General features: G+C 40.6%; 1 protein-coding gene across 1 annotated transcript in view; it reads left to right on the forward strand.

Moving 5' to 3' along the window:
- The window catches only part of PCSK5 (proprotein convertase subtilisin/kexin type 5), a 336,435-nt gene that overhangs the window by 219,989 nt on the left and 88,969 nt on the right, over positions 1-27,477 (forward strand). The window contains exons 19-22 of the mRNA XM_039242170.1: positions 7,547-7,649; positions 13,525-13,661; positions 18,587-18,793; positions 22,493-22,561. Coding sequence (XP_039098101.1) covers positions 7,547-7,649; positions 13,525-13,661; positions 18,587-18,793; positions 22,493-22,561 — 516 coding nt within the window. The remainder of the gene's footprint in view (positions 1-7,546; positions 7,650-13,524; positions 13,662-18,586; positions 18,794-22,492; positions 22,562-27,477) is intronic.

Genomic DNA, 27,477 nt, shown 5'->3' on the forward strand with positions numbered 1-27,477 from the left:
TCTCTCTGCCCCTCCCTTGTACGCACATGTGCTCTGTCTCTCAAAAGAAATAAATTAACTCCAAAAAAAAAAAAAAAATTCTGGGCTCACTTGCAGAAATACCAAAGACAGCCTGCTAAATAAAGAGACTAACAAGACATTTTCCACACTTCAAATGGGCAATACATCGATTTCCATCTACCATACTGTACTTACAGGAAACTCATGCTCCCACAGATTCGATGATAGGCTTTACTTATTTTATTTAATTGCAGATAATAATCACACTCGTGGCTTTTGTCCCCTCTTGTGTCTGGTTTGACAACCAATTCTTCAGTGTCTTAAATTTTAGCATCCTTAAGCTAGAGCGTAGAAGGACTTTCACAGAGAGGCAATGCAAAATTCTCCTAATGTAGGAAAAGATACACAGGACCAATCCATCTATACTAGATTTTCATATAAATTGGAGGAGCAGAGAAAAATGACTATAATTCTGGTTGTAAACTATTTCTGAGGAGCCCGTTTATTTTGTTTTCGAACAGCAGGTAAGCAGTATAGAAAATTCCTGTGAAGAGCTTCAACTAATTATTTTATTCATTCAAAAAAAAAAAAAACAACATTTAGAGTTTCCTCTCAGGAGCTTCTAATCTAGTGGACAGACCAAACTGCTTATAAAATCTCAATTTGGGATAAACAGAATTGCCTTTTAATAAAAAGTGGCCACTTGATCAGAGCAAATAAATTCAGAGAGTAAATTCAATCATTGAGGAAATCTGCTCTGTACAATGTGCTGGCTCAAAGTTCATTTGTTTTCACAGTCAACTCCTTTTCGATACCTTACCAAATGCTCTAGACCAGGCTTGTGCTCAAAGTTCATCTTTTTCTAAACAGCAAAGCTACTCGGAACACCAAAAAGGGAATTGAATCCACACCAGGGAAACACTACAGAGAAAGAGCCTGGGCTCCAGCTCAGGCACACCTGGGTCACAGCTCAACTCTGTCACTTACCTAGCCGAATTAATTTATGCAAGATTTTTCATCTCTCTGAGCCTCAGTTTCTCATTTACAAAAGGGCTATTGTCTGGATTAAACATTACATAGAACAGCACGTGTAATATGGTGGGTGTCGGTGAATGGGAGCTTCACCGATATAGTGGTGATTGCTACATCACCAATATATTCAGGTGTGTTGGCAGAGGCTTCATTTTGAATACATTTTTTTTTCTTTTCTAAGCAGCCTGCCTGTGGTCAGGGCCCAAACCATGGTGGAAATGAAAAGAATCAACTCTTAATTCCTTGCTCTTTGGACAAAGTGCAGGCTGGAGGAAACCAAGCCTTTGCACGTGTGTTGGATCCACCATTTACAATCCATCCTTTTTGTGGGGGTGCCAACCCATGGGGGCACCAGAGCAGCATTGCAGAGCATCTGAGAAGAAGAAGGAAAAAAAAAAAAAAAGCCATGGTATCAGGAAGGAGAAGTCCTGTCAATCAGAAAAGCCTGTGTGGGAGGGAAAGGGGAAGTCACTGCTGAGAGGGCAAAATAGAAAAGCAGTGGCCCCCAGACACCTCCAGGCTGTGGAAACAGATCTCTCCTTCCACCTGCTTGATGTTTATTCTGCCTTTGTAGTTCCCAATGGAAACAACAACAAACAAAACAAAACAAAACCTGAGTATTCCATAAGCCAGATGTCTTCATGACCTTGATCCATTTATCCACTGAGCTCCATGATCACAGGTCATCTGCCAAGACTCAGTTCAACAAACTCGCTCCCCAGTTTGGTTGGTGCTCTTTGGACACATCCCCAAAGGGCAGACAATCCTGAGTTTTTTTGGTTAAAATTAAGTATTGGCCTGGTACGGAACAAACTTGGTGTATAGGCTTGTTTTGGCAAGAGCAGTATCTATATGATAACATATACTCTTTTAACCATTATTAGCACACAATTCTGGTCATTAATTACATTCACACTGTAATGCAAACAATGCCACTACCATCTCCAGAATTTTTCCATCTTCCCCAGTTGAAATCCTGTACCCATTAACCAATAACTCATGTTCCCCTGACCCCTTAGCCCCTAAGAACCTCCATTCTACTTTCTGTCCCTCTGAACCTGACTACTCCAGGTACCTTACATAAATGGAAACACACCATATTTGTTCTTTTGTGATTGGTTTATTTCACTTAGTGTAACATCATCAAGTTCATCCATGCGGCAGCACGTGTCAGAATTTCCTTCCTTTTTAAGGCTAAATAGTTACATAAACTCCTAAGTAAAGATGTTTCTGTCTCACTGGATGGCCTCATACTTTGAGCCTGGCTATAAAAAGTCACGCTCAACCAGGCTTTAAAAACTGAATTAATTCATTAGTATATAACTTGAAAGTGTTACTGAGTATTTATTATAGCTGGTAAAAAGTAATAAATGCATGGATTTCTTCTCATGAACAGTGTCTTCACACAGTGGTGTCTTAAGGTGGAAACTAGGTATTGGCATCCTTGCAAAGAAATAGTGTTACTTTTTTTTTCTTAAATAGTTTATTGTCAAGTTGGTTTCCATATAACACCCAGTGCTCATCCCAACAAGTGCCCTCCCCCATGCCCATCACCCCCTTCCCCTCCCCCCCACCCCCATCAGCCCTCAGTTTGTTCTCAGCATTCAAGAGTCTCTCATGGTTTGCCTCCCTCCCTCTCCCCCACTATTTTTCCCCTTCTTCTCCCCCATGGTCCTCTGTTAAGTTCCTCCCAATCCACCTGTATGTGCAAACATATGGTATCTGTCCTTCTCTGCCTGACTTATTTCGCTCAGCATAACACCCTCAAGGTCCATCCATGTTGCTACAAATGAGAAATAGTGTTACTTGATTAGTGTTTGTGGCTGCGGAGTCATTCAGGAAAGTCACACTCCGTGATTCCTGGCATCTAGTGACAAAGCACACACACAGAAGCCTCCAGATAATTCAGTATCCCAAGGCTGCTGACCAAAATAACCAGACGCAAACCAAATGGCTAATTTTCTCATCAAATGTTCTTCCCATCTTCTCCTACAATCACCCTTGCTAAAAAGTTGTTTTACGCTCACATTGTTATCTACTCGCATGTTTATTAATTTATTTAGTATTTTTATGTATATAGCGTCTATTTGCCAAAATGCCACAACAAATTTGGCTCCAATCCATAAAGGCTATTACAAAGTACGAAAGAAAGCATGGCCCTTCTGTAGAAGGAATGAAGGTCTCCTGGCCATGTATGCCTAAAAATTTTTATTATGTGAGTGTCCATCATGTTTGGTAACTGCAGATGATGTACTAAATGCTTACCTATTCTGGATGATTTCATAAAGTTTACTTATAAGTTAGATTTGTTAACACAAACATACTGTGCAATGTTATCAAGAGGTAGAAAAGCAGAGCAAGCCACTTTCTTGTAAATGTTTCTTCTTTTTTAATTTTTTTAACGTTTATTCATTTTTGAGAGACAGAGACAGAGTGAGCAGGGGAGGGGCAGAGGATGAGAGAGACACAGAATCTGAAGCAGCTCCAGGCCCTGAGTTGTCAACACAGAGCCCAACGTGGGGCTCGAACCCACAGACCATGAGACCATGACCTGAGTCGAAGTTGGACGCTTAACCCACTGAGCCACCCAGGTGCCCCTCTTGTAAATTTTTCAATGGACAAGTATTGTTAAGCTGTGTCTTCAACTTTCAAGGCATCGCCTGTCCCCAAGAGACACTCCTTCCTCCATGTCCCCTGAACTATTATAGGCTGAGATGAGAAAGGAACTAAAAGGGGAATGGAATTTTTTTGATCACAGTAGAAAGATAATTTGGACTGAATAATAGATGAAGACACCAGAAGGAAGAGCTTGTAGGATGAGGTGGAGAACAAAATATTGGCCCCTGAAGTCTGTGCTTACAAGTGATTTTTTTCCCAAGAATTTTGTATATCACGCCTGTCATAAACATTTAGTTTCATTGTGCAATGAAGACAGATGACAAGAATTTGCTGCTCCAACAACCCAAAAAAAAAAAAAAAAAAAAAAAGCAAATTAAGTCCTTTGTTGGAAATTTTTTTTTTTTTTTTTTTTTTTTTTTGCTTTGAAATGAGCAGTGGGAAACTTGTGTCTGCAAGGGCTGGGGTTAGGGCCAGTTGTTTCTGTAACTAATTGGACATCTACATAATTATGAAAATCGGGGCAGGTCCCTCTATTCTCATCTGTTCTAATGCCAGCACTCGCTCTAAAGTTAGGAGGCATGCAGGCTTGAGAGAGGTGCACAGCTAGGCTGTCCAATGCTGACTCACTTATGTAAGCTTCAAGGTTATGAGGGTTTTTTTCCATTTGGGGTCCAAATGGTAGGAAGGAAACCATGTTTTAAGAGTCAGTCATCAGGGAAGGAAAGAGCTTGGGAAGGTCTTAGATTAAGGAGAACTTCTGTAGATCAGAGGATGATGGGAGATGTGAAGAAATGATTGAAGGCAAAGAGGCTGGTGGAGAACCATCCTGGGGAAAGTTCCAGAGCATTAGGTGGACAGCCAACAATGGGTAGGAGGAATGTACATACCTCCCACGAAGAGAAGAGACAAGTGAAATATCAAGGAAAAGATGGGGAGGGATTTTCCATTGAGAGAAAGAATGCTGGAGAAACTCAGTATCTTATCAGCAAATTAGGAAGTGAGGTCACCTTCTGAGACAGAATTGGGGACTCTGGAAATTGGGTCTTGGGAAGTTTTGGCCTAGCTCCAGTAAGGAATGCAAGAGGTAACTGGAAAGATAAAGAAAAGAATGATCAAGTGGAATGAGTTAGAGTCATAGTGTATCATTAGAAGGGTGTGTTGGAAGGGTTACTTGAAATGTCAGACATGGGGCACTTCCAAGTGATAATTAGATCTAAGGTGGTTGAGCAGATCAAGTACAAAGCCAAGGTATCAGTGCCACCTACTGGCTTATGGAAGCCAATGAGGAGGCAAACAAGAGATACAGAGAATTTCAAATGTTTACACTAGTATCTGGATAACATTTGCTTGACCTAACCATGCATCCTCTATAATTACAAAGGAAACTTTGGGTAGAGATACAGAATAACTCTCAGAACCATCTAAACAGCATTTGATTTAGCAGAGCACGATGCATTTAGCTGAAAATCCTACCCTAGTGTTGCATCTAATACACCAGGAAAATTAACGTGGATGGATATCAAAAGTTAGGAAAACCGAACCACTGTGTCAATTCCTATAGGCAAAGCAACAGTCTTTGCCTCGAAGTATAGCAGAGGGCCCAGGATGTACGCCTTTGCTTTTCTGTTTTAGAGGTCAATGTAGACTTTCCAAGGAAGTGAAAGGCTACTGGCTAGCATTTGGATTATAACTATCTCTTCAGAAATCATTCTTCTCAAAAATCTTTGAGAACCCAAGAGCGGGATCATTTTGATTCATGTATCTCTAAATCTCACCTACTACCCAGCACATAGGTGTTCAAAAAATAGCCATGGAATGAATGAATGAACAAGGGAATAAACTATGATCCTACATTTCTCTAGAATACACTTTCTTTGGGTTTACAGACCTCTGGAAACCATCCCTCATTCCTCTTTCACTCAGCACATACCTTTTGAAAGATACATAGCTACCACCCAACTCCGTAAACATAAATCATTTGCACTGGCAATGTAGGCGAGATCTACTTCTTCCTACCAGGTCTGCCTTAGATCTCCTGCTCTTCATCTTGCTAGTTCCTGGACAGATAATCACTGCTCAATTGGTTGTAGCAAAAGTCACACTGTGACAAAAGTGGAAGAGATTACAGCAAGGGTAATAATTAGGTAGAATGGGGAGCCTGAATACATAAAAGGCCATAGAAACAGGATACCTATATTGAATGAGACAGTCTCAACTTGAAATCACCCACTCCTACTAGACAGAAGTCCCAGCCTTTTTCTGCCTTGGAAACCAAGTTTTCTGATTGCCAAGAATGCAATCCATCCAGTCTAATACCTTTGTGTGAATTAGTAAAAGGTGTCACCTACAGGGGCAGAGGCAGAGACAGCCAACACTGGAGTGCATGGCTTGGCAAGATGAACATGGTCTAGATTTCTGCCTCCACATGACCACTGGGACAGACACCTTATGCAGTGAACAACTTGCACATTTGTATTCTTTGCCCCTGCTCACTCACTCTTTTGGGTATTGGGCTCCTGGGAGTCACTCCTGAGCTGAAAATTATGGTTCCATTCTAAAAGTTATATATCAGATTCCTTGGCAACAACCAAGCAACAAAGAACAGAGTCTGGGTGTACAGGATGTGCTGCTATTAGATAATTGCATTGCTGTGAATATGTTCTTTCCCGCTTTAGTTAACAAAACTAACAGAACAACTCTACATCAAAGACTTTGTATATAAAGACAAACTCTCCCTGCCACTTCATTTTCATTTTTGTGGTTTAGTACAAGGGAAAGATATATATATAGAAGATTACCTCACCCAACTGTACTGGTTCAGTAAAGCCATGGGTCAACACAGAGGGGTGGACTTCCTTCAATTTCTCACTAGTCAAGTCTATGTTTCCAGGGTTCAAAGCAACTACAATGAATCAGGTAACAAATCTTAGACTTACAGTAAGACCACTTGGTTAAACCACACATGAGGAACTGCTACCTCAGTATTCTGGCTGGTTCTCGGATTGACAATGTTCAGTCATACAGGGTGATTCTTCTGAAATCTGAAACTATATTTTCTGCACGTGATTGGTTTCCAAACTGTACACAGTGGTTCTTTGGATGAGACCAAAGAAACTTGTCAATTTCTTTTAGGACAGGGAGAGGAGAGACATTGTGTAGCGGGGGTAGTGGGTTGAGTACAATGAGACCGATCATTGATTTATCACTGGATTATCATGTTCAACGAGGCTGGCCTATCTCCACCATCTTTGCTAGGAGAGTAATTTCTTAAATGTTCACAAGAAGTTTGTGAAGCTGGATGTGCTTCTGTGGAAAGGCCTCCTATGTGTTTTTCCTTGGGAAAGACACTTTCCAATTAAGTGAAGAATTCCGAGGCTATCTCTTCATTGTTACTCTTTCAGGGTGAGATGCAACTCACAACTGTCAAGTGGTAGCCAAGCTTGGACTCCCCTTCTTGACTAGTTACCACAATAACCCCAGAGTTGTGGGTGGGTCTTGCTTGCTGCTTGATTTGAATCAAGGCTGCAGTGGGGTCTCTAGGGTCCAGGAATTCTCAGCCATTAACAGGAAAGCCAGAAGGAGCTCAGTCAAGGGGTCCTATAAGAAGCCCCCCTTGGCCTCTCTGTACTTATTAAATCTGTAACACATGTTGACTAGATCCAAAATTATGTCATTGCCTCATAACTTTTTGAGGTTCCAAATTCCGAGGCCCTTGGGAGAGGAGAGTTGTTATTATAAGGTCAGGGTTTAGGGCCGGCAACTGAAGCCATTCAAGGTCTCCTCTCTGTGTTGTTTCCATTGCGTTCAGGCAGAGAGATCTGGCTGCTCTCAGACCGACAGGCCAGGCAGCATCGCCATGCAGAAATGAGGTAAACAATTAGATTTTGTTCCCTAGGAGAATACATTGATGAGCATGGCCACTGCCAGAACTGTGAAGCCTCATGTGCCAAGTGCCGGGGGCCCACTCAGGAAGACTGCACTGGCTGCCCCGTCACAAGGTGAGTAGCCTTTCAATATCTCCTGCGGTTGGGAGCTCATGGGTGGCAGGTTGGAGAGAGGATGTGCTTACGACCTTAAAGACACCCCCTTGGGCCTGCAGGAAAAAGAACCAAACACCTTTCCATGACATCAAAACTCTCCATGGTCTGGCCAACAGGCCTCCTCTGTAGCATCTTCTCTCCATGATGTCCTATACCCCCGGCAAGAATCAGGCTTTCATCAATGAAGATGATGGTGCCTTTGATGCCTGCAACTGCATCCCCTCTGCACACTGATCATCTCCATCTGCTGATCACATATCTACTCATGTTTCTAGAGTCACAGAACAGAAGGTATTTTGACCTCTTCACAGAAGTAACCTCCTCCTCTTTATATTTTCTTGTGCTCTGTATAATCGTCCATAAGAGCACCTGTGACATTTTAAAACATTAACTTACAAATCTCTATATCTCTACATATGGGCTCTATTTCCCTCAGCCCCTTGAAATACTCACCTTTGTATCTCCGTTACCTATCACACTGCAAGGAAAATAGCAGGCACTCAATAAATGTTTGGTAGCTGAATGGATGAGGAAATAACAAGTATTTGAATGGGACAGGAATCTCTCCTAACACACTGGGAATTTCTAGTGTAGAGAGTTGGAAGCCTGTTGTATTTTTGGTCCACCCTCCTCTGATTGGAGCACTTAACATGTTGGCCAACTGAATGAATGGACAGCCCACTCACTGCTCTGCTAAACACATAGGAAGTAGTCTCTCTCCAGACGAGTATGATGAGGCTGTTCCAGCATCTGGTCAATCCCTAGGATGGACATTCCCTCTTTGTACAATAGCCATTTCATTTTGCCTCAGGACTACAATATCCTGAGAGGGAACTGTGGTGTATTTGTCTCCCTCTTCCCCCCCATAGTGATCAACACATAGTAGCAATTCAAGAAATGTGTCTTGAATTGAATTTGATAAAGTGAGTCATCAATATCATGGGCTTGGCTTGCCAAATAGCCCTCTCAGGAAGAGAAAGAAGGAAGGGAGAGATGGAGGGAGGAAAGGAAATAGACACAAAAGAACAGTTTTAAGAATTTTCAATGCTAACTGTGGTGACATTTTCCAAATGTCTCCTTAAGAGAGCTATGCCTCTAAATACTGGATTTGCTTCAAAGCAGTTTGAAGACATACTCTTAGGTAGAGACATCATTCTGAAAATGAGCCTGTTTCTGCTAACCATCACCGCATCAACAATCAAATCCCACTCATGTTTAGTCATCTTTGAACGAAGGGAACTTACTAGCATTTGTTTACTAAGGCAGTTACCAACATCCATTGTATACTGCAGAAGTCATGATTGTCAGAGACTCATCCAAAGTGAGAAAAACTCTCTACTATCCTAAGTAGCCATTTAAGACATTGAAACTACAGAGATCAGAGATATAGCTCCAGGGCCACTGGGGTAGTTTAGCTGTCTTCAGCAGCCCAAGATTTAGCTTTTGGAGGAAGAAGAGCAGGTGCATGGATCTTGAACTAAGGTGTCTTCAGGAAATCTTGTTTCCCAGGGAGAAAATTTTCTCATCTCCCTGAGCACTCCATTTTGCTCATGTCTCCTCCTTGATGAAAATACCTTGCAAATAGGTCCAAGAAAGGCCATCATGTCATGGCAATGAACTACCTGACTCGTTTCCATCTGCCTTTTCCTAGAACAAGGATGAGAAGATGAAGAGAGAGAGAGAAAAAAAAAAGCTATTTTGAAAGACGTGGTGTTGACTTAATCATTCTCAAAAGGGCAGCAAAGTATTTTTCTTGAGTACTTTCCAAAGCATTTTCCTGAGTGGAATCAGATCTATTCAAGGTGGTCTTGAGCACCTGCTTTACGTCCAGCTCTGAGTTAGATGCAAGGCCGATGAATTCTTACAGGTAGCTCAGGAGGTCAAATTCAAGGATGGGAAAGCACTCAGGGACAAGCAATAGCAGGACAACTTTAACCTCCTAGGCCTGAAGCAACAGCTGCGATCCTGGAAGGGGGGATGCCTGATAGAAAATGGAGTTGTAGAGGACAAAGCCACTCCAGAACCATGGAGAGAGAAAGCAGAATTGCAGCTCCAGGGAGAATAAATACCCCCAATCTCTCTCTCCTCTTCCCCCTCAAATCTCCTGCTGGTGTTTTCCCTTGTCTGAAACTAACTGGAAGCCAATGGGAAACATCACTTATAAGTGAGGGAACTGAACTGAGGGAGGTAGTTTCTAGCAGGAACACTTCCAGGTCACAGAGGACAGAGAATGACCAAAAAAATGGATCTGAGGCAAGGGTTAGGGGTAAGGAGACAAACAGAATAACCAGGACAGCTGGTTTGTCTGAGTTTCTTCCTCATCTTAAGCTTTGGGTATCTCTAGTCCTGGTAGAAAAAAAAAGGTCATCCTTAAAGGAGTTTTTATTTAGGAGAAGAGTGTTAATATTTCAATATGAGTCTGCTTCAAAATAATGTGGGAGGGAAGTAAATTGATGGGAATATAAAGATTGGCCATGTACTGAGACTAAGAGGTGACTACAGAGGAAAGGGTACTGTTATGTCTTGGATATATGTTTATTTTATATGTGTTTACTTTTTTCCTTAATACAATTTTAAAAAATAATGTAACCCTGAAGTTATTTTACAGGAAGTCAAACCTTAGGAAGTCCTCTCTTCATATTCTAGTTCTCTCTTTACATTTCCGGAAATGCCTGGGCTTAGCTCCTTCGAGACGATTGAAAATTTGGAGGAAGCAGGTGCTCCCTCTGGCACTGCTGTCTAACACACATAGCCTTGCAAGGCCATGGTCTTCATGGCTGCCCAAACCAGAACTGAAGGAGTTACAGACGCGATGAACTCATGAAAAGCATTAAACGTTACCTCTGTTCTGACCCACCCTCAAATGTTTCATTTGATCTGTTTCAATGGATTCAGGGGTAAAGAAAGACTTTTGTTTTTTTGCCAGATTTCATTGCTTTAATGTTAAAGAACCGAGAGTGTATAGTAAGTGCCCTTGTGATAGCTTATTTAGGCCAAACCAATAATCAGCAGAGGATTGGTTAACCGTGACTTGCTGCCTCTTCTGTTCCAATTCACATCAGACACACACACACACACACACACACACACACACGCACGCACACACTTTGGATGTCTAGAAAATATAGTGCCGAGAATGAGCCCATTACCTCTGCCCGGCTCTTTAGCACTCGCTTTTGCCAACTTCTTCCTTTCCATAAGTGCCATTGGACCTGTAATGGTTCGCTGCTTGTGAAAAGGCTAAGACCATGCGTGATTTGGGCAAGAAATGTCTCCCCTGCAGAGATTAGCCTGCTGACTCTCTCAGAAGTCCACAGATTGGATAACTGGCTGTCCTAGAGATGGCTCGAGTTGGCTTTAAAGGAAATTATCATCAGCCCCATGGAGCCCGGAGCAAGGTATCTATTCCCCGCCATTAGGGAAGATTTGCTGGTGTCCATGGAAAAGGTGCCACTTAAAATGGTACTTTTCTCAAGCTCCTTAGCCATTTTCCTTGATGGGGATAGGGATGCAGGGGATGATGTAATTCAGTGCCTTTACCTAAGCATGACTGTTCTCCTTCTCTTTTCAGATCACTAGATACAGTTACGTTCCATATTTATAATTGTATATCACCTATGCTTTCCTTACAGTAAATAGTGAAGGCAGGTATCTTAAAGCACAATTATGTGCTTGGCATTTTCCTAAAATCAAGTAAGTACTCAAGTAAGAAACGCAGCCTCATCCATACATAAACACAAAAGTATTACACCATCGGCTTCACTCCCCGGTCCACCACCCCCACTTTCTGGATGCTTCTAAATGGTTCCCATCATTGAGAGTATTAGATCACCTCTCCCAAGAGAAATGATTTCCCTCTAAACAAATCCGTCATCTCTTTCCATAAAAGACAAAGATGATGATATACTTTTCATTCCTTTTTCAACTGAATTTAGGAAAGAAAAAAAAAGAATCCTCACAAATAAATGTCCCTATTCTCCCTTACAGAAGAGCTTCTAGCAGCTTCCTCATTTACAAACCTCAGAAAGATCTTACACAGTTTTTCTTAAAAGGAGGTTTTTGGGTTTTCTGGGTTTTTTTAATTTGTAGTCCCATACAAATTATTCCTTGAAAAATCTAACTCAGAAACCAGAGTCAGGGTGGGGCTGGGATATTCTCAGTTGGCATTAGTGCCATCAACTAAGAGTCTGGGCTGGAAGCACAGCCTTCTCATTATACGCCACGGCGCAGGGGATCTGGTTTGATGACCAGATGTGCATATGTGTCTGTTTAGGGCTGGGACCAAGGCTTTGCAATGGCCAAAAGGATGGTTCACTCCAGTAGTGCTGGGTATGGTGGCAGAACCTGGAAGGCACAGAATGAAAGACCAAGGTGGCTTTCCCTCTCACAATGTAGGCTTTAATCCCACTATTCTCAATGGATGCAAATGACAGGAACTTTTAGGGTATGGTGACAAGATGGAAGATCGCAAGCAACATGCTAGGTCAGGTTGACTTGCTCCTATTCTAACTTCCTCCCAACCTGTGACTGAAATGGCCAATCCCCAGTTCAGGTCTGCCTCTAGCAGGAAATGGTGGGATTCAGCCAAGCCAGGGCACCCCAGGCCTATACCTGACCTTCGATGGGATGTCCAGCTTGGGTGGAAGGAGGCGGTACAGACAGAAAGAAGCCCTACCTTTGCTGACTGGCCTTCCACTCTCTCAGGTCTGGATGCCAACATCATACCCTCAGGGGCACATGCAGGCTACATGCTCAGTTAACCTCACAACTGATAACAATAACAACTACTGGAAGGAAACTGTAATGGACCCACTTTGGCAAAGCCTGTGTTACTTAGGAATCACTTAACAGATTTCACAGCAACCCATACTCTCAGTGAGCAGAGGGGAGAACAGTGGCTCTCAAAAAGTGTCCCTACACCAGCAAGAGCATCACCCAGAAACTGAAAAAAACCAAATTCTCAGCTCCCTCCCCCAAAGACTTAACTGAATTAGAAACCTAGGGGTGGTGCCTGCAGCTCACGCCTCCTATCAGACTCCTGCACATGGTGAGCATTTCATATTTGAATGAGCAAAGTTCTTGGATACAACTTACTTAATCCCATTTGCTCCTGGAATTACTTTGCAAAGGAAGAAAAGAAGCAAAATGATGAAAATATTATGATATGGATTGTATGTGTATAAAATCAAAAGTTTTATAAACCCCCAAGCCATCTTATCTGTGGGGTCCTTGTAAGTATTTGCAAACCAAGATTTTTAAAAATGGTGCTTTATACCTCAAGAAGCGCTTGCAAAAATGACCGTCAAAATCAGTTTACTGATTACTTGCCAGAGGCCAAGTTTATAAGTAGCATGGAAGCTACAGGACATGGTTTCATTCTACCCTTTGAGAGTCCTTGATGTTGGCATTTCCCCTGTAAAGTGTGGGCATGGTGATAACTCAGTGAAGAAGATTTTCTCCAAGGTCTCTGGACTCAGAGGCCTATTTAGCATCTTGAAAGTTTAAAGACCTCCATCTGACTGTTGACTGTGTTTGGCTGGGGCCCACAAGATGGGTGTAATCCCTGCAGGCACTGGTTAGCTTATTTGGAACCAGAATCACAATTACGTCCTGAGCCAGTTTCTGGGATGCCTGCTGTTGGGTCCAAACCTTGGGCCAAGGATGGGTACATGACTAATATTCCACATGTTCTAAGATGATCAGACCCAGGCATCTCCCTGGTTTCTGGAATGATGAAACGAAGTCTGTGCAGTGAAACATGAACACCACATGTTCTAATACATCCATTCCAGAAAGACGCCCTTACAAACTCTGAAATTTGCTCTTCCTCTAGGATTTTTGACAATGGCCGCTGCGTTTTCAAATGTCCCTCAGGGAAATTTGAATTTCAGAACCAATGCCATCTATGCCATTACACCTGCCAAGAATGCCAAGGGAATGAGCCTTCCAACTGCACTTCCTGTGGAGCAGGTGAGGAAACCTGGCCGTTCTCCTCTTCCTTTCTTCAAACCTGTTCTCCCACTGGCCATAATTTGGTGTGACTCAGAAGCTTCATCTCCAGGGACAAGGGGCTATGAGGCAGCTCTTCATTGGAGAGTGTGTATAACCTTGGAGCTTCTGCTTCTTGTCAGGAAATGAGTTCACATTACTGTAGACACAGACTCACTGCCCCTAAGGAGATGAGAGAGAAGCTAAGAGGTGTCTTTCCAGAGAAGAAAAAAGAAAGGTCATGTGGACATGATGTCAGACATGAGACAGCCAGTGAGGCTAAGATTTGTTGAGGTAAAAGTGAAAAGCTAGGATGTTAAGGAGGACACAGTGAGTCTTTAAGAGAAATATTCAAATAGAGGGTATGTCAAGGTCTCCTCAGCCCTGAGCTACGCCACTTAGAGTTGTCAGAGCCTGACTGCAGAAACAAAGGAATGGTTTCAACACAAAAATAGAACTTTTTGTGTCCCACCTTCAAAAGTCCAAGTCTCTGCAGTCATTGAATTATATTCCACGATCCCAAAGGTCCTCTGCAGTTTGACCCTTGACTTCCCTCATATGCCTGCCCCCAACGTTGACCTCCCATGAGTCAGGTTTATATTTTATTTGACTCCCATGATACATTTAACATTTAAGCCAAATTTAAGAATTGGGAAATTTCAGGGGCACCTGGGTGGTTCAGTCAGTTAAGCGTCTGACTTATGGTTTCTGCTCAGGTCATGATCTCACGGGTCATGAGTTTGAGCCCTGCATAGGGCTCTGTGCTGCCACAGTGTGGAGCCCTCTTGAGATTCTTTCTCCCTCTCCCTCTCTCTCTGCCCCTCCTGTTCTTTCTCTCTCTCAAAATTAATCAGTAATTTTTTTTAATTGAGAAATTTCAAAGAAAAACCCAGGTTTTTGTTTTTGCTTCTGTTTTTGTTTTGTTCTGGCAAAAGAGAATTATTCATCTTGATTCTTGCTTGTAATAAAACCAAGGAAAAGGAAAAACAAATTGAGAGTCCCACGCATTTGCAGAAAAATGGGAGATAACACATTTCTTAGTGTAACTTAAAATTATTTCTTTGTGTTTCTTATGTAAACAAAGTGGATCCATGTCAAATTACCTCATGAGGCTGCTCTTTCTGTTTCCTTCCTCATCTGTAAGATGGTGATAAAGATTTTCTACTTTTAAGGTTATCATGAAAATGAAATAAGATTAAGTGAGATGAAATAAATTACTTAAAACAGGGCTGGGCACATAAGAAGTATGTGGGTACCTATTTCCCACTTTGTTATTAGTGAACTAGAAGATATTACACCAGTCTCTTCACCACTTTAAGTCTCTCCTTGTTTGTAAAAAAAAAAAAAAAAAAAAAAAGGAGAGGGGACACATAGACAAGACAGCATCTAAAATCCCTTTCACACTTTAAACATACTAAATCTTTATGCATTGTTCAAAATTAAGGATTCACTTGAATACCAAACAAATGTCTCAAATGTTTTAAGCATCCTATAATTACGTGGGCCAATCCGCACATCAAACGCTTTGATGTTACCTCTGCATTTTTTGTTTAAAAGTCTGTTTACTCCATATCCTCGCAAAACTGCACTGTACCTGTCACAGTTACATGTTGCTACGCATAGGTGCCATGGAAAATACAATAAATGATTTATGACGCTTGCCTTCAAGGAGTTTACTGTTTAACGGAGGGGTTTGTGCTTATGTATTATAAAACCAGAAACTATGAAAGACCAGATGAAGGAAGGAATCCTACCACAAGTCAGAGAAGAAACATCACTTTCCACTATAGTGAAGCAAAAAAGCTTTGCCAGAGAGGGTATTGTTGAGCAAGGTCTGAGTAGCAGGGTTCTTGCCTGTTAAAAAGAGCACGATGTTCCTCATACTTGTATTAGCACAGCCGGCATGTGAGACAGTGCTAGAAACAAGGGATGACTGAATGGATGCAGTTCCAGATCAAAAGGCTTTAATAAAAGGCTGAAACCCTCTGACTAGGGAGCCCCACCTACACACCATCAGCATTTCCCATCAGGCTATAGAAATCCCACCTTTGTTCAGCTGGAATTTTGTTAAGATTTACGTCTAAATCCTTTTGGAAATGTCAATCTCCAGCTCAGCTCTGTTGGTGAAGATTCGCTCTAAGTTCTTTTCCAGATTTGCTCTCTACCAAACTGAACCCAAAGCTAAATTCAACATCCCCCCTCCCAGCCGCTACAGTAAGAAACATGTTAAAACGAACTTCATACAGTTTATTTTCAGAGTCCCTCAGCCTTTCTTTCTTCCTTTCCAGCAATCCTTTTTCCCCCTCATGCCTTCCACCTTCAACCTTTCTTTCTTCCTGAAGACACAGGATATCTTCCCACTGGTCTATCTGCTCTTGTAACAAAATTAGCCATAAGAGATGTTCTGGAGACGACGAGTTGCTCTTAAGCGTGAAGGAAAGCCAATCAGAACCTCTCTCAGAGTCTCTTGCACATTGAATCTTGTCTTATATTATCACATGAGAGGTGTAGCACCCAGCAAACATATCATCCCTTCTACTATTAGCACCAGCTTCTCTAATATATCATCACAATAATTTAAATTCTCAGAGTCTGGGCAAGTTGCCAATCATTTATGCATGGTATTAAAAGCAATGGGATATCCAAATTATCAGCCAAAGCTAAATGAGCTCCCATACTATGAAGGCTATTAGAAAGTGAGCAAACCTTGGTGTCTTCCTGGACCAAACCTGTGGGGAAAGCTGCCCATGATCAAGGCATCTGTGTTAACTCCTTTACAGGGTCCAGGTATTTTAAATACCAAGACCATCCAAATCTGTTTTTTAAACTCAAATTGCAATACCCAAAGTGGTTCGAATAATAAAGCCATGTCTGAATAGTACAGATGGGATTGGAGAACATTTCTTCCAATATCTGAACCCATCATTTAAAAAAAATTTTTTTAACGTTTATTTACTTTTGAGAGGTAGAGTGTGAGGAGGGGAGGGGCAGAGAGGGAGACAGAATCCAAAGCAGGCTCCAGGCTGTGAGCTGTCAGCACAGAGCCCAACGCGGGGCTCGAACTCACAAACTATGAGATCATGACCTGAGTCGAAGTCAGATGCTTAACCAACTGAACCATCCAGGCATCCCTGAACTCACCATTGTTTGATGATTGCTGATCCAGATGGATATGTAAAGTAGCAATATTGCTAAATATGAATGCACTTAGCCACTCATTCATTCATTCAACAAATATGTATTTAGAATTCACTATATGCCAGGCTGTCGCCAAGCCCCTGGATCCTGGGGTGACGTGGCATGAGGATGTAGGGGATGTATAGCAATTGCTGAATGGAGGGGGGAGTGGCATCTCACTGTTCTCTTCAAATCTTCCTGCCTATATCTGAGAAGTTTGGCCCCCTAAAAAATAGGATCTTTTCTGAATGAATCTTAGTGGAAATGGGGTTTGCTAGGGTTTCATAAAGTGTCTGTGAAGAACATGGCTTGGAAGTTTGACTCTTTTATGGTCTCATGATTCCATGTTTTACCAGATAGCTGTAGAATCACCAAATACACGTGACATTCTCCCAAACACTCTCCTTCCCTTAAAGGATACTGTTCCTCCAACTCAACGTTGTAGGGGGCAGAAACTTTTTTGCCCCACCCCTATGGAAATTCTCTCTATCTTCTTTGTCCCATAGGAGCCAGAAGACTCCTGGCAGGAAATCACAAACAGCAAAGAGGTAGCTTCTGAGCCTATAAACCAAGGGTGTGATTTTTAAATTGGATTTGAACTAGGGATTTAATTAAGTACAGAACAGTAGGTTAGATCATTTGAGAGTGACAAGTTTACGGACACAAAAATAGTTGAACGTTTGCAATGTCACATGGTTCAGCCTCTTATGCTGATGTTAAGATCCTGCATGTGCAACATGGGGTCAAGTGCTATCTTAACCCACAGATTCCACAGCCTCGCACCTTGAAGGTCAATGGTTTTAGACCTTCATGTGGTATATCACAAGTGAACCCTAGACTCTGGTTATTTTGGGAAACACAGGCAGGAGGCAGGAGCATATGGAAGACGTGATTTAGGGAAGATGGATGCCTTAAACACACTCAACACAAACAAGATTCCGGTAGGGTGAGGGTAGGAGACCTCTAGGTGCATCTATATTAATTTTGTTTTATACATATATACAAACTTATTATAATGCTTTTTCATTAATTATGAACTTATACTTGGTTAGAATTCTCTATTCCCTCCAAAACCAAATTCCCATAGTCTTATACTAGACATACCGGTAATTCTCTCCATGTAGACTCCAATGTTGACAGAAGCTCAGCACTTTCAAAAATCCATTTAAGGAATCAAAAAGGTGTGCTGGATCTAGCACTCAATACACCGTCATCAGAGTTGTCAACTCTGCAAAAATTCAGACTTCAGACAGTTAACACAAGCATGTGATTTTGATAATGGAATTCAGAACCATTCTAAAAGACTACAGTCTTCCAAAAATGGTTCTACCAGTAAGCATGTATTTATGGTCAGAGGATCTCTATAGCCCGTAAGTCTGAGGGCTTCCAGAGATACCAGAAGGGGCCCTTGGGAAAATTCAACACATTCTAACTCATAGTTATGCACAGACTGTGATTTCGGCTTTTGCAGCGACATCCCAGAAAGTAGACCCTGATCACTCAAATATACAAAATATTGAAAAATTATTCCCCACAATGAGAACTTTTCAACTGAAAATATATAGATAGTGTACTTTTCATTAAATGAATTCTAGACTCCTGATCCCCTAGGAGCCTAAACACTTAGTTACATCATTTTTTTTTTTTTTAAATAAAATACCTTAGGTTACATTAGCTTCAGGTTAATTTTATACATTTTCCTTCTTTTTGTTGCCCCTCCATCTGTTCAGATAAGCACGGCCGGGATCGCTTCCTGTATCTGGGGGAGTGTTGGGAGAGCTGCCCGGCAGGCCACTACCCTGCCGAGGGGCATGCCTGCCGGCCTTGCCCCGATCACTGTGAGCTTTGCCATGACGCACACATCTGTACCCGATGCGTGGGAGGCTACTTCCTGGTGCCCACCAACCACACGTGTCAGAAGTTGGTGTGTGGACAAGGTAAGTCCGCTCTGAGCCAATGTCTTATACCAGGAGGTAGCATGTGGAGCTATACACCCCTGGGAGTCCCAGACGTTCAAATAGTCTTCTAGACTTTCATGTTGGCACCTGGGACGACTTTATGGGACTCCGTGTGCTGTGGGGACGGTGATGACTGCTCCTCTCCCCCGCCCCCCCCACCCCCGTCCCACACTCACCTTTCTCTGGGTCTCCCGAGACACACTCCAGAGACACAGGAATGCAGCTATTCACAGAGAAATTGACCTTGAATTGAGAGTTGGTGGGCAGGGTACAATGGAGAGAAAATCAGGTTAGAATCTAAAAGTCCTGACAACCAATGTTCTCCTTCCCAGTTACTTGTCATGGGACCCTGTGCAGAATCAAATGCTCTATGCCTTGTTTTCTCCATGTGTGAAAGCGTGAGCGTAGCACCAAGATGGCTGCTGTGAGAAGCCAATGAGAATAAGCCTCCAGAAAGAGACGCGAAAATATTAAATGTTCTATGAATCATGTGTTACTGAAATTCCCCAATTCCTTATCATACATGGGAAGAGAGAGATTTAAAAACAGGACTTATAGTGTTGTTGTTTTCTTTCCATGTAAAAATGCTACGGACTTTCTCTGCTCTATATAAGAATTATGCCTGGTCTAATGCCGAAAAGAGGTCTAAGATGTTTCTAGAATAATTAAGACACTCATTCCTTTTTCTGCTTATATTTACTAATGCAGTATAGGCTTTAAAACTTTAAAAAAAGGATTTAGAAAGGCTGATTTAAAAAGACAAAGTGTGGGCGTGCCTGGGTGGCTCAGTGGCTGAATGTTCAACTTCAGCTCAGGGCATGATCTCACAGTTGGTGAGTTCAAACCCCACATCAAGCCCACTGCTGTCAGTGCACAACCCACTTCAGATCCTCTGTCCCCTATCTCTGCCCCTTCCCCACTTGTGCTCTCTCAAAAATAAATGAGTCATTTTAAATAAATAATTTTCTTATTCATGGCCAATGAGCACATTAAAAGATGCTCAGCATCACTAATTTTTAGGGAAACACAAATCAAAACTACTCTGAGATATCACTCACACCTGTTAGAATGGCTATATCAAAAAGACAAGAAATGACAGGTGCTGGAGAAAATACAGAGAAATGGTAACTCTCATACACTGGTGGTAGGAATGTAAACTGATGTAGTCACTATGGAAAACATATGCATATTCCTCAAAAATAAAAAATAAACTACAATTTGATCCAGCTACTCCACTACTGGGTTTTTACCCAAAAAAATACTAAAACACTAATTTGAAAAGATATACGCATCTCTATCTTCATTGCGGCATTATTTACAATAGCCGAGAAACTGAAACAAGCTAAATGTTCATCAACGGACAAATGGATAAAGTTGATCTATTTTTAAAAAGAATGAAATCTTGCCATTTACAATATGGATGGACCGTGAGAGTATTATGCTAAGTGAAAGACATCAGAAGAAAGACAAATACCCTATGATTTCCCTCTTATGTAGAATCTAAGAAACAAAACAAATGATCTCAGAGATGCAGAGAACAGATCAATACTTAACAGAGGGAAGGGGGTTGGGGAGTGGGAGATAGGGCTGAAAGCAGACAATTGTAGGATGATGGGTGGTAACTGGATTTTGGGGGAGTGATCACTGCAGTATATACAGATAGCAAATTATAATATATACTTGAAACACATATTTTAAAAATATATTTAAAAAAAGAATATTCAGAAAGCAAAAACATGATCTTGGATTTTTTTTTAATTTAAGAATGAGAATGAAGAAGAGGGGTAGAAAGATAAAAGTTTAAAAGTCACTGAAACAATAGAACCAAAAGAAAAAGTAAAAGTAGAAAAGGGGAGAAGAGGGGAGAAAAATAAAGTATCAAACCAGGAATTCAAATAGGTTTTCCCATAAGAGACCCTTAATGATAGACAACAAACTGAGGGTTGATGGAGGGAGGAGGGTGGGGGATGGGCTAGAGGAGTGATGGACATTAAGGGCAGCATTTATTGTGATGAGCACTGTTACATATAAGTGACAAATCACTAAACTCTACTCCTTAAACGAATATTACACTACATGTTAACTAACTAGAATTTAAATAAAAACTTGAAAGGGAAAAAAAAACCCAAATGGTATAGGTTTTTCAGAGTAAACAGCAAAAACAGGATAGAGAACATTAACAAAGAAATAATTCTGAAAAAGCCCAGAACTGAAGGGCATGAATTTCCAGAATGAACAAGCCCTATGCATGTTCAGCATAATGGATTTTAAAAAGACACACACCAAGATACATGATTATAAGAATATGGAGAACTGAGCTTTTTTTCCTGCAAAAAAAAAAAATCTTTAAAACTTCTAGAAGACAACAAAGGAGAGCATACAAAAAGGACTGGCTATCAGAATGACATTGAACTTCTCAACAATACTAGAAACTGAAATATAAAAATGGAACAAAAACTTGAAACATTTGAGAAAAAAATTATTTCTCTTTTATTTTTTTAACATTTATTTATTATTGAGAGACAGAGACAGAGCATGGGCAGGATAGGGGCAGAGAAAGGAGGAGACACAGAATCCAAAGCAGGCTCTAGGCTCCAAGCTGTCTGCACAGAGCCTGACGCTGAGCTCGAACTCACGAATTGTGAGATCATGACCTGAGCCGAAGTTGGATGCTTAACTGACTGAGCCACCCAGATGCATTATTTCTCTTTTAAAGCTTAAATTCAGTCAAGCCATGAGTCATGTGTGAGGGTAGAAAAAAATGAGTATTTTCAATCATGCAAGTTTTCAAAAACTTTACCTCCAATGCATCTTTTCTTGGGAAAATGACTTGTAGAAGGTGTCTTCCACCAAAAAAATAGAACAAGAAATGAGAAAATATAAGGTCCAGAAAGTTCATCCAAAAGAGGAGAGGGATGAAAGGAATCCTCAGGGTGACAGTAAAAAAGATACTAACATAATAGCCAGAAGATTTCTGCTTAGGGTACAGTTGAGGATGCATTAGGGACAGATATTGAGAAAACAAAGAAGCCAGACAGAGATATTAGCAAAAGAGAAAACGATAAGGTATTTAAGAACCTAATGTCGGGGCACCTGGGTGGCTCAGTCAGTTGAGCATCTGACTTCAGCTCAGGTCATGATCTCAGGGTTAGTGTGTTTGAGCCCCGCGTCAGGCTCTGTGCTGACAGCTCAGAGCCTGGAGCCTGCTTCAGATTCTGTGTCTCCTTCTCCTTCTGCCCCTCTCCTGCTCAAGCTCTGTCTCTCAAACATAAATAATTGTTAAAAAAAATATTTTTAAAGAACCTCACTCAGCGGTTCAGAAAACATGAATAATAATAGTATAATCATAACAATATAAATGCTGAGTATTAATCTCACAAAATCTGTAATTTGGGAGGATGGAAAGTATGCCCATGTTTGTTGGAGTATTGGCGAAAGAAAGCTAGTTTTTACCACTATGGGTAGTGCCTACGAACAAAATCACAAGGCAGCATCATGATCATGCTACTTAGACATTTGGAGGTAAAAACTAAATAAAACAGCTAAAAGAATTAAAATTTGTTGTCTCTGAGAAAAGAAAAGGGGCAGAAAATAAACTACATGCCAATATGTTTTCACAGCAATTAACGTGTCTCCACTCACTGAAAATGAACTATGTTTCTGCCTCTTCTTGTACAGGTGAAGTCCAAGACCCAGACTACGGAGAGTGTATGCCATGCGAAGAAGGATGTCTGGGATGCAGCTTGGGTAGGCCACCTGGTTTTTTGGGGGTTTTTTGCTTAAATTGTTGAAACAGCATTTTTTCTCTTTTTTCCCACACATCCTAACTGTTATCATCAATGTTACCATTGATACCCATTAAGTAGGCTCACTCCCATGCAAACAAGGTCACTGCAAGAGACGATCTCTTCTGAGGCAAAGGAGAGGTCACTTACCTTAATGAAACCCAAGTTTAGGAAAGGACAGGCATCTTTTCCTCTGGTCATTAGTTATCTGGTGGGGGACACCTTCTGCAGCCATATTTCCAGTTGCATAGGACGTGACCTCTCCTTAGTTTCTTAAAGTCACAAACACGGAGATGAACAAGGGTGGGAGAAAGAAACTCAAGCAAAGAAATGCCTAATTAATCTAACTCATTTGGCACATGATTCACAGAAACTTGTCAGGAGTAGAGGGATTTTCCTCTGCAGAAATGGCTCTCTTAGTTGAAGCCTAAGGCAATACTTTGAGAAGAAAGCAATATGGTGATAGTGAGTTAAAATCCCCACCGTACAAGAAACAGTCCTTGTCAGTCTTCCAGATACTTCTCTAATTCAAATCACTTTCCCCTCACGCATGCCTGGTTCTCCTGTGGAAAGGAGGAGACCGACAGTCTGTACCACACAGAATCAATGGATTGGATGCACAATTAAATATAGGAAGGGCACCAAATTCCAGGAATGTATCTTAATGTAAATTTAATCAAGCTATTGAAAATAATTAACGTTTGGGTCTGTAGATCTTTGAAAGGAAACCCAACCTAAATTAAAGATTGATGGAGTAATTTCTATTCATGGAATTTCCACAAAGTTCTATGATTGGCTAACCCCTGCTTCGAAAACTTTAAGGTGCACACAGATCCCATGGGGGGGACGGGGGAGGGGATGTTAAAATGTAAATTCTGATTCACAGGTCTAGGTAGGGCCTGAGAATTACGTTTCTAATAAGCTTCCTGGTAAGGCCAAGATTTCATCAAACACTCACGAGGTTGCGGGGGGTCAGACTGTGCCAGGATTAAGTAGAATTTTTATTGGTTTCACCTAGTGGATTTCCTTAAATTCTTAAATATTAATCATGACTTATAATTTATCTGATGACTGCTATGGATTCTTTCTCCCTTAAATGGAAATCACATATTTGCTATAACATCTGTAACTACAAAAAAGTTTTTAGGAACTTGAATGCCATTCTTCCATTACCTTCCACTGTGAAATGGGGCATTTCTATTATTGGAAAATAAAATGTAAAAATGAAAATCACACTTAGGAAGGGGTTAACATTTAGAGTAAGACATGTAAGGGTAAGAGGCTAATTTTCTGGGAAGCATAAATAGACCTAAACATAAGTAATCCAAGTACTAAGGTTGGAAAGGTAAGCAAATTCCGGTGTATCTTGTGAAGTGATAGGAGGTGGTCTTTCTCATGGGTCCAGGATAAATGTCTTGACTATTTTGAGTTCACATTTTGCCTATTTCAGACCATATTTGCTCAGTAGATTTCGCATCCAGCTAATTTTTGTGGTCCCCATTTGAACCTTTGCTATTATTGTATGTTGTGTGACCATGCTAGCATCTTTGTGTATCACAGAGAGGGGTGTGTGTGTGTGTGTATATGTGTGTGTGTGTGTGTGTGTGTGTGTACACGCACATGTTATCTGTCTGTAAAATCTCAAAACTTGGAAAAAATGACAACCATGACCACTAAGGATATACATTGTGCTCACTCTTCCCTTAGCTGATCTGGCTACAGATGAGACCAAGTGGAGCCCCTGGGAAAAAATAACATCCATATCAGACCTAGGCTATCTGGGGACTTGAAATCCAAAAGAATCAACTTGTAAGAAGGCATAAATTAGAAAGTTTGCTTCCTTCTGCAAAGTACTACTGAAATATTTAGTCTGTTCACTACTTTAAGAAACTTTATGTACAAGCCCCTCTGGAAAACAGTGTGGAGGTTCCTCAGGAAACTAACAATAGAACTCCCTTATGACCCAGCAATAGCACTGCTAGGAATTTACCCAAGGGATACAGAAATGCTGAGGCATAGGAGCACATGTACCCCAATGTTCATAGCAGCACTCTCCACAATAGCTAAAACATGGAAAGAGCCTAAGTGTCCATCAAGAGATGAATGGATCAAGAAGATGTGGTTTATCTATACCATGGAATACTACATGGCAATGAGAAACAATGAAATCTGGCCATGTGTAGCAACATGGATGGACCTTGAGGGTGTTATGCTGAGCGAAATAAGTCAGGCAGAGAAGGACAAATACCATATATTTGCACGTATAGGAGGATAGGAGGAACTTGACGGAGGACCAAGGGGGAGAAGAAGGGGGGAAATGGTGGGGGAAAGGGAGAGAGGCAAACCATGAGAGACTCTTGAATGCTGACAAAAACTGAGGACTGATGGATGTGGGGGGGAGGGGGGATGGGCATGAAGGAGGGCACTTTGGGGATGAGCACTGAGTGTTATGTAGACACTAATTTGACAATAAACTATTTGTAAAAAAAAAAAAAAAAAAAAAAAAAAAGAAACTTTATGTACAGATGTTGAGCTCACCAGAATACTGAGAATTCAAAGTTGATAATGGTTGTGACCCCACTAGAAGGCCCTCTGTAGCTGTTACAAGTGATAAATCTTGAGCCAAGTCTTTTACAAGGCAACATCTGGAATAGAGAGAGATCCAGTGTTCAGTGGGATCACAGGAGAGTGACTAGAACATTTCTAATGCTAATTTCTCAATTTAAATTACAAAATTTCTCTTCATTTATAAAGTGTCTATATGTTGGACCTTGTGTATTTTTAGACTGTCCAGCGTGAAGTCAGTTATCACTTTCTGGGGTCTCTATTGTTCTCTGCAGTTGAGTTAATGCTCTTTTCTTGCTTCCTCTTATTTGTAAACCAACGATAATACTCTTTACGGCTGATCTGTGTAATATTTGGTGCATACACATTTTTCTGCCTAGACACTAAACTATTTAGAATAAGCTCAATAGCTTATACACTGTGCTACGAAAAAAAAAAAAAACTAGCGGCAGGGCATAGGATATAATAAAAGTACAATAAAATGTATAATATTTATTGAATTGAATTTGAGAGTTGCTGGAACTTAGAGGGGAGATGCGTGGCTCAGGACACCCAGGGATCTAGATATGATGTTTTCTCGATTCAAACTTTGTTTATGGGCCAAGAAGGGAAAATATATCATATAATACAGAAATATTATTCTGTGATATATAGTACAGAAGTAAATAGCTTTTCATACAATATTAAAACCATTAAGGAGATCTGAAGAGGACATGGCTTATTAAATTTCATAATTTTAATAAAATACAAATATAAATTTTAAAAGATATGAATAACGTATCATAGATTTTCTTGAGATCCTTCTTGTGAGACAGGACATCATCCTTCAGAAAAAACTCCACTTTCCTCCACTTTAATAATGTAGATTCATCTTTGAACCCAAGTTAGACAATCTCTAGGAGAGTTAGAGAAAAATGAGGTCAGTCACTTTGAGATATTTTCTTTACAGCATGTAATGATTGGTTGTTGGAAACAGTGGGTTTTTCTCTGAGCGTTTTATTCCTTCCCAGATATTTAGCACAACTATAGATTAAGATTTTTTTTTATGCCCAATAAAAAAGAACTCAAATTCCAGATTGACTCTAATCTTGTCTAGTTCCGGGATGGAGTTATTTATTATTCCAAAGAAAGATTACCAGAAAGAGGAGAAAAAGGAAACATGACCAAAAAGCAGCCGTTGTATTTTAAAGAAAATATTGAATTTGCTATTCCAGGATGAAACAAGGGAGTTTTTATTATTATGGGGTTAGATTTCTCTTCTTTTTTATGGAGATATAACTGATATAGAAAGTTACATTAGTTTCAGGTGTACAAATAATGATTCAATATTTATATGCATTGTGCAGTGATCACAGTAAGTCTAGTTAACATCTGTCACCTTAGAGTTACAGACTTTTTCTCCTTGTGATGAGAACTTTTATAATCTACTGTCTTAGCACCTTTCAAATATACAATGCAGTATTATTAACTATAGTCCTCATGCTACACATTATATTCCCAGGATTTATTCATTTTAGAAGTACAAGTTTGTTCCTTTTGCATCCTTCACCCTTTACCTCTGGCAGGTAATCTGTTCTCTCTTAGATTTCTCTTCTTTATTAGGCTGAAAACAAGCAGATAGCATTTTATATAATATCTTCTTGTTCCAAAATGATTGGATGCAAAATTCTTTCTCTTTCTAGCTGGTATCTTGAATGGAAATTGTAACTAAGACAAATCAAAGTTTTCTAAATTACATTTCTTCATTAATTGAGAGAATAAGTAAATGGAGTCATTTTTACTTGATGCTTTGAGGTGCCTTTTTTGGTTTTGTTTTAATTTGGAGATATAGTAATAGGTGACACCTGATTATAAAATAAGATTTTGGGCCTATACTTACAACACCACAGACTTATTAATCGATTTTAATCAAATTACTAATATCTGTTTACTTTCTTACCTTGTCAATATAATAGATGTCAGTGTATCTTTATCTTGGCTTAGAAGTAGGTAACAAAAAACTCATTAATTTCTGTTCATTTAAATGCTTTAGTCCCTACTCTTGGGGAAAAATATACACAAATTTAAAATTTTTAAGTACTTCTAATAAAAGAAATAGGCCATAAGAATCAAAGTGTTCTAAAAATAGAACAGGAAGGAATCCTTCCAAATTCATTCTATGAAGACAGCATTACCCTGATAACAAAACCAGACAAGATACTACAAAAGAAGATGAAGATGAAGAAGGAGAAGGAGAAGGAGAAGGAGAAGGAGATGAAGAAGATGAAGAAGAAGAAGGAGGAAGAGGAGGAGGAGGAGGAGGAGAAGGGCGGG

Source organism: Hyaena hyaena, unplaced genomic scaffold, assembly GCF_003009895.1.
Source record: "Hyaena hyaena isolate Hyena2069 unplaced genomic scaffold, ASM300989v1 scaffold_206, whole genome shotgun sequence".
Classification (NCBI taxonomy): Eukaryota; Metazoa; Chordata; class Mammalia; order Carnivora; family Hyaenidae; genus Hyaena; species Hyaena hyaena.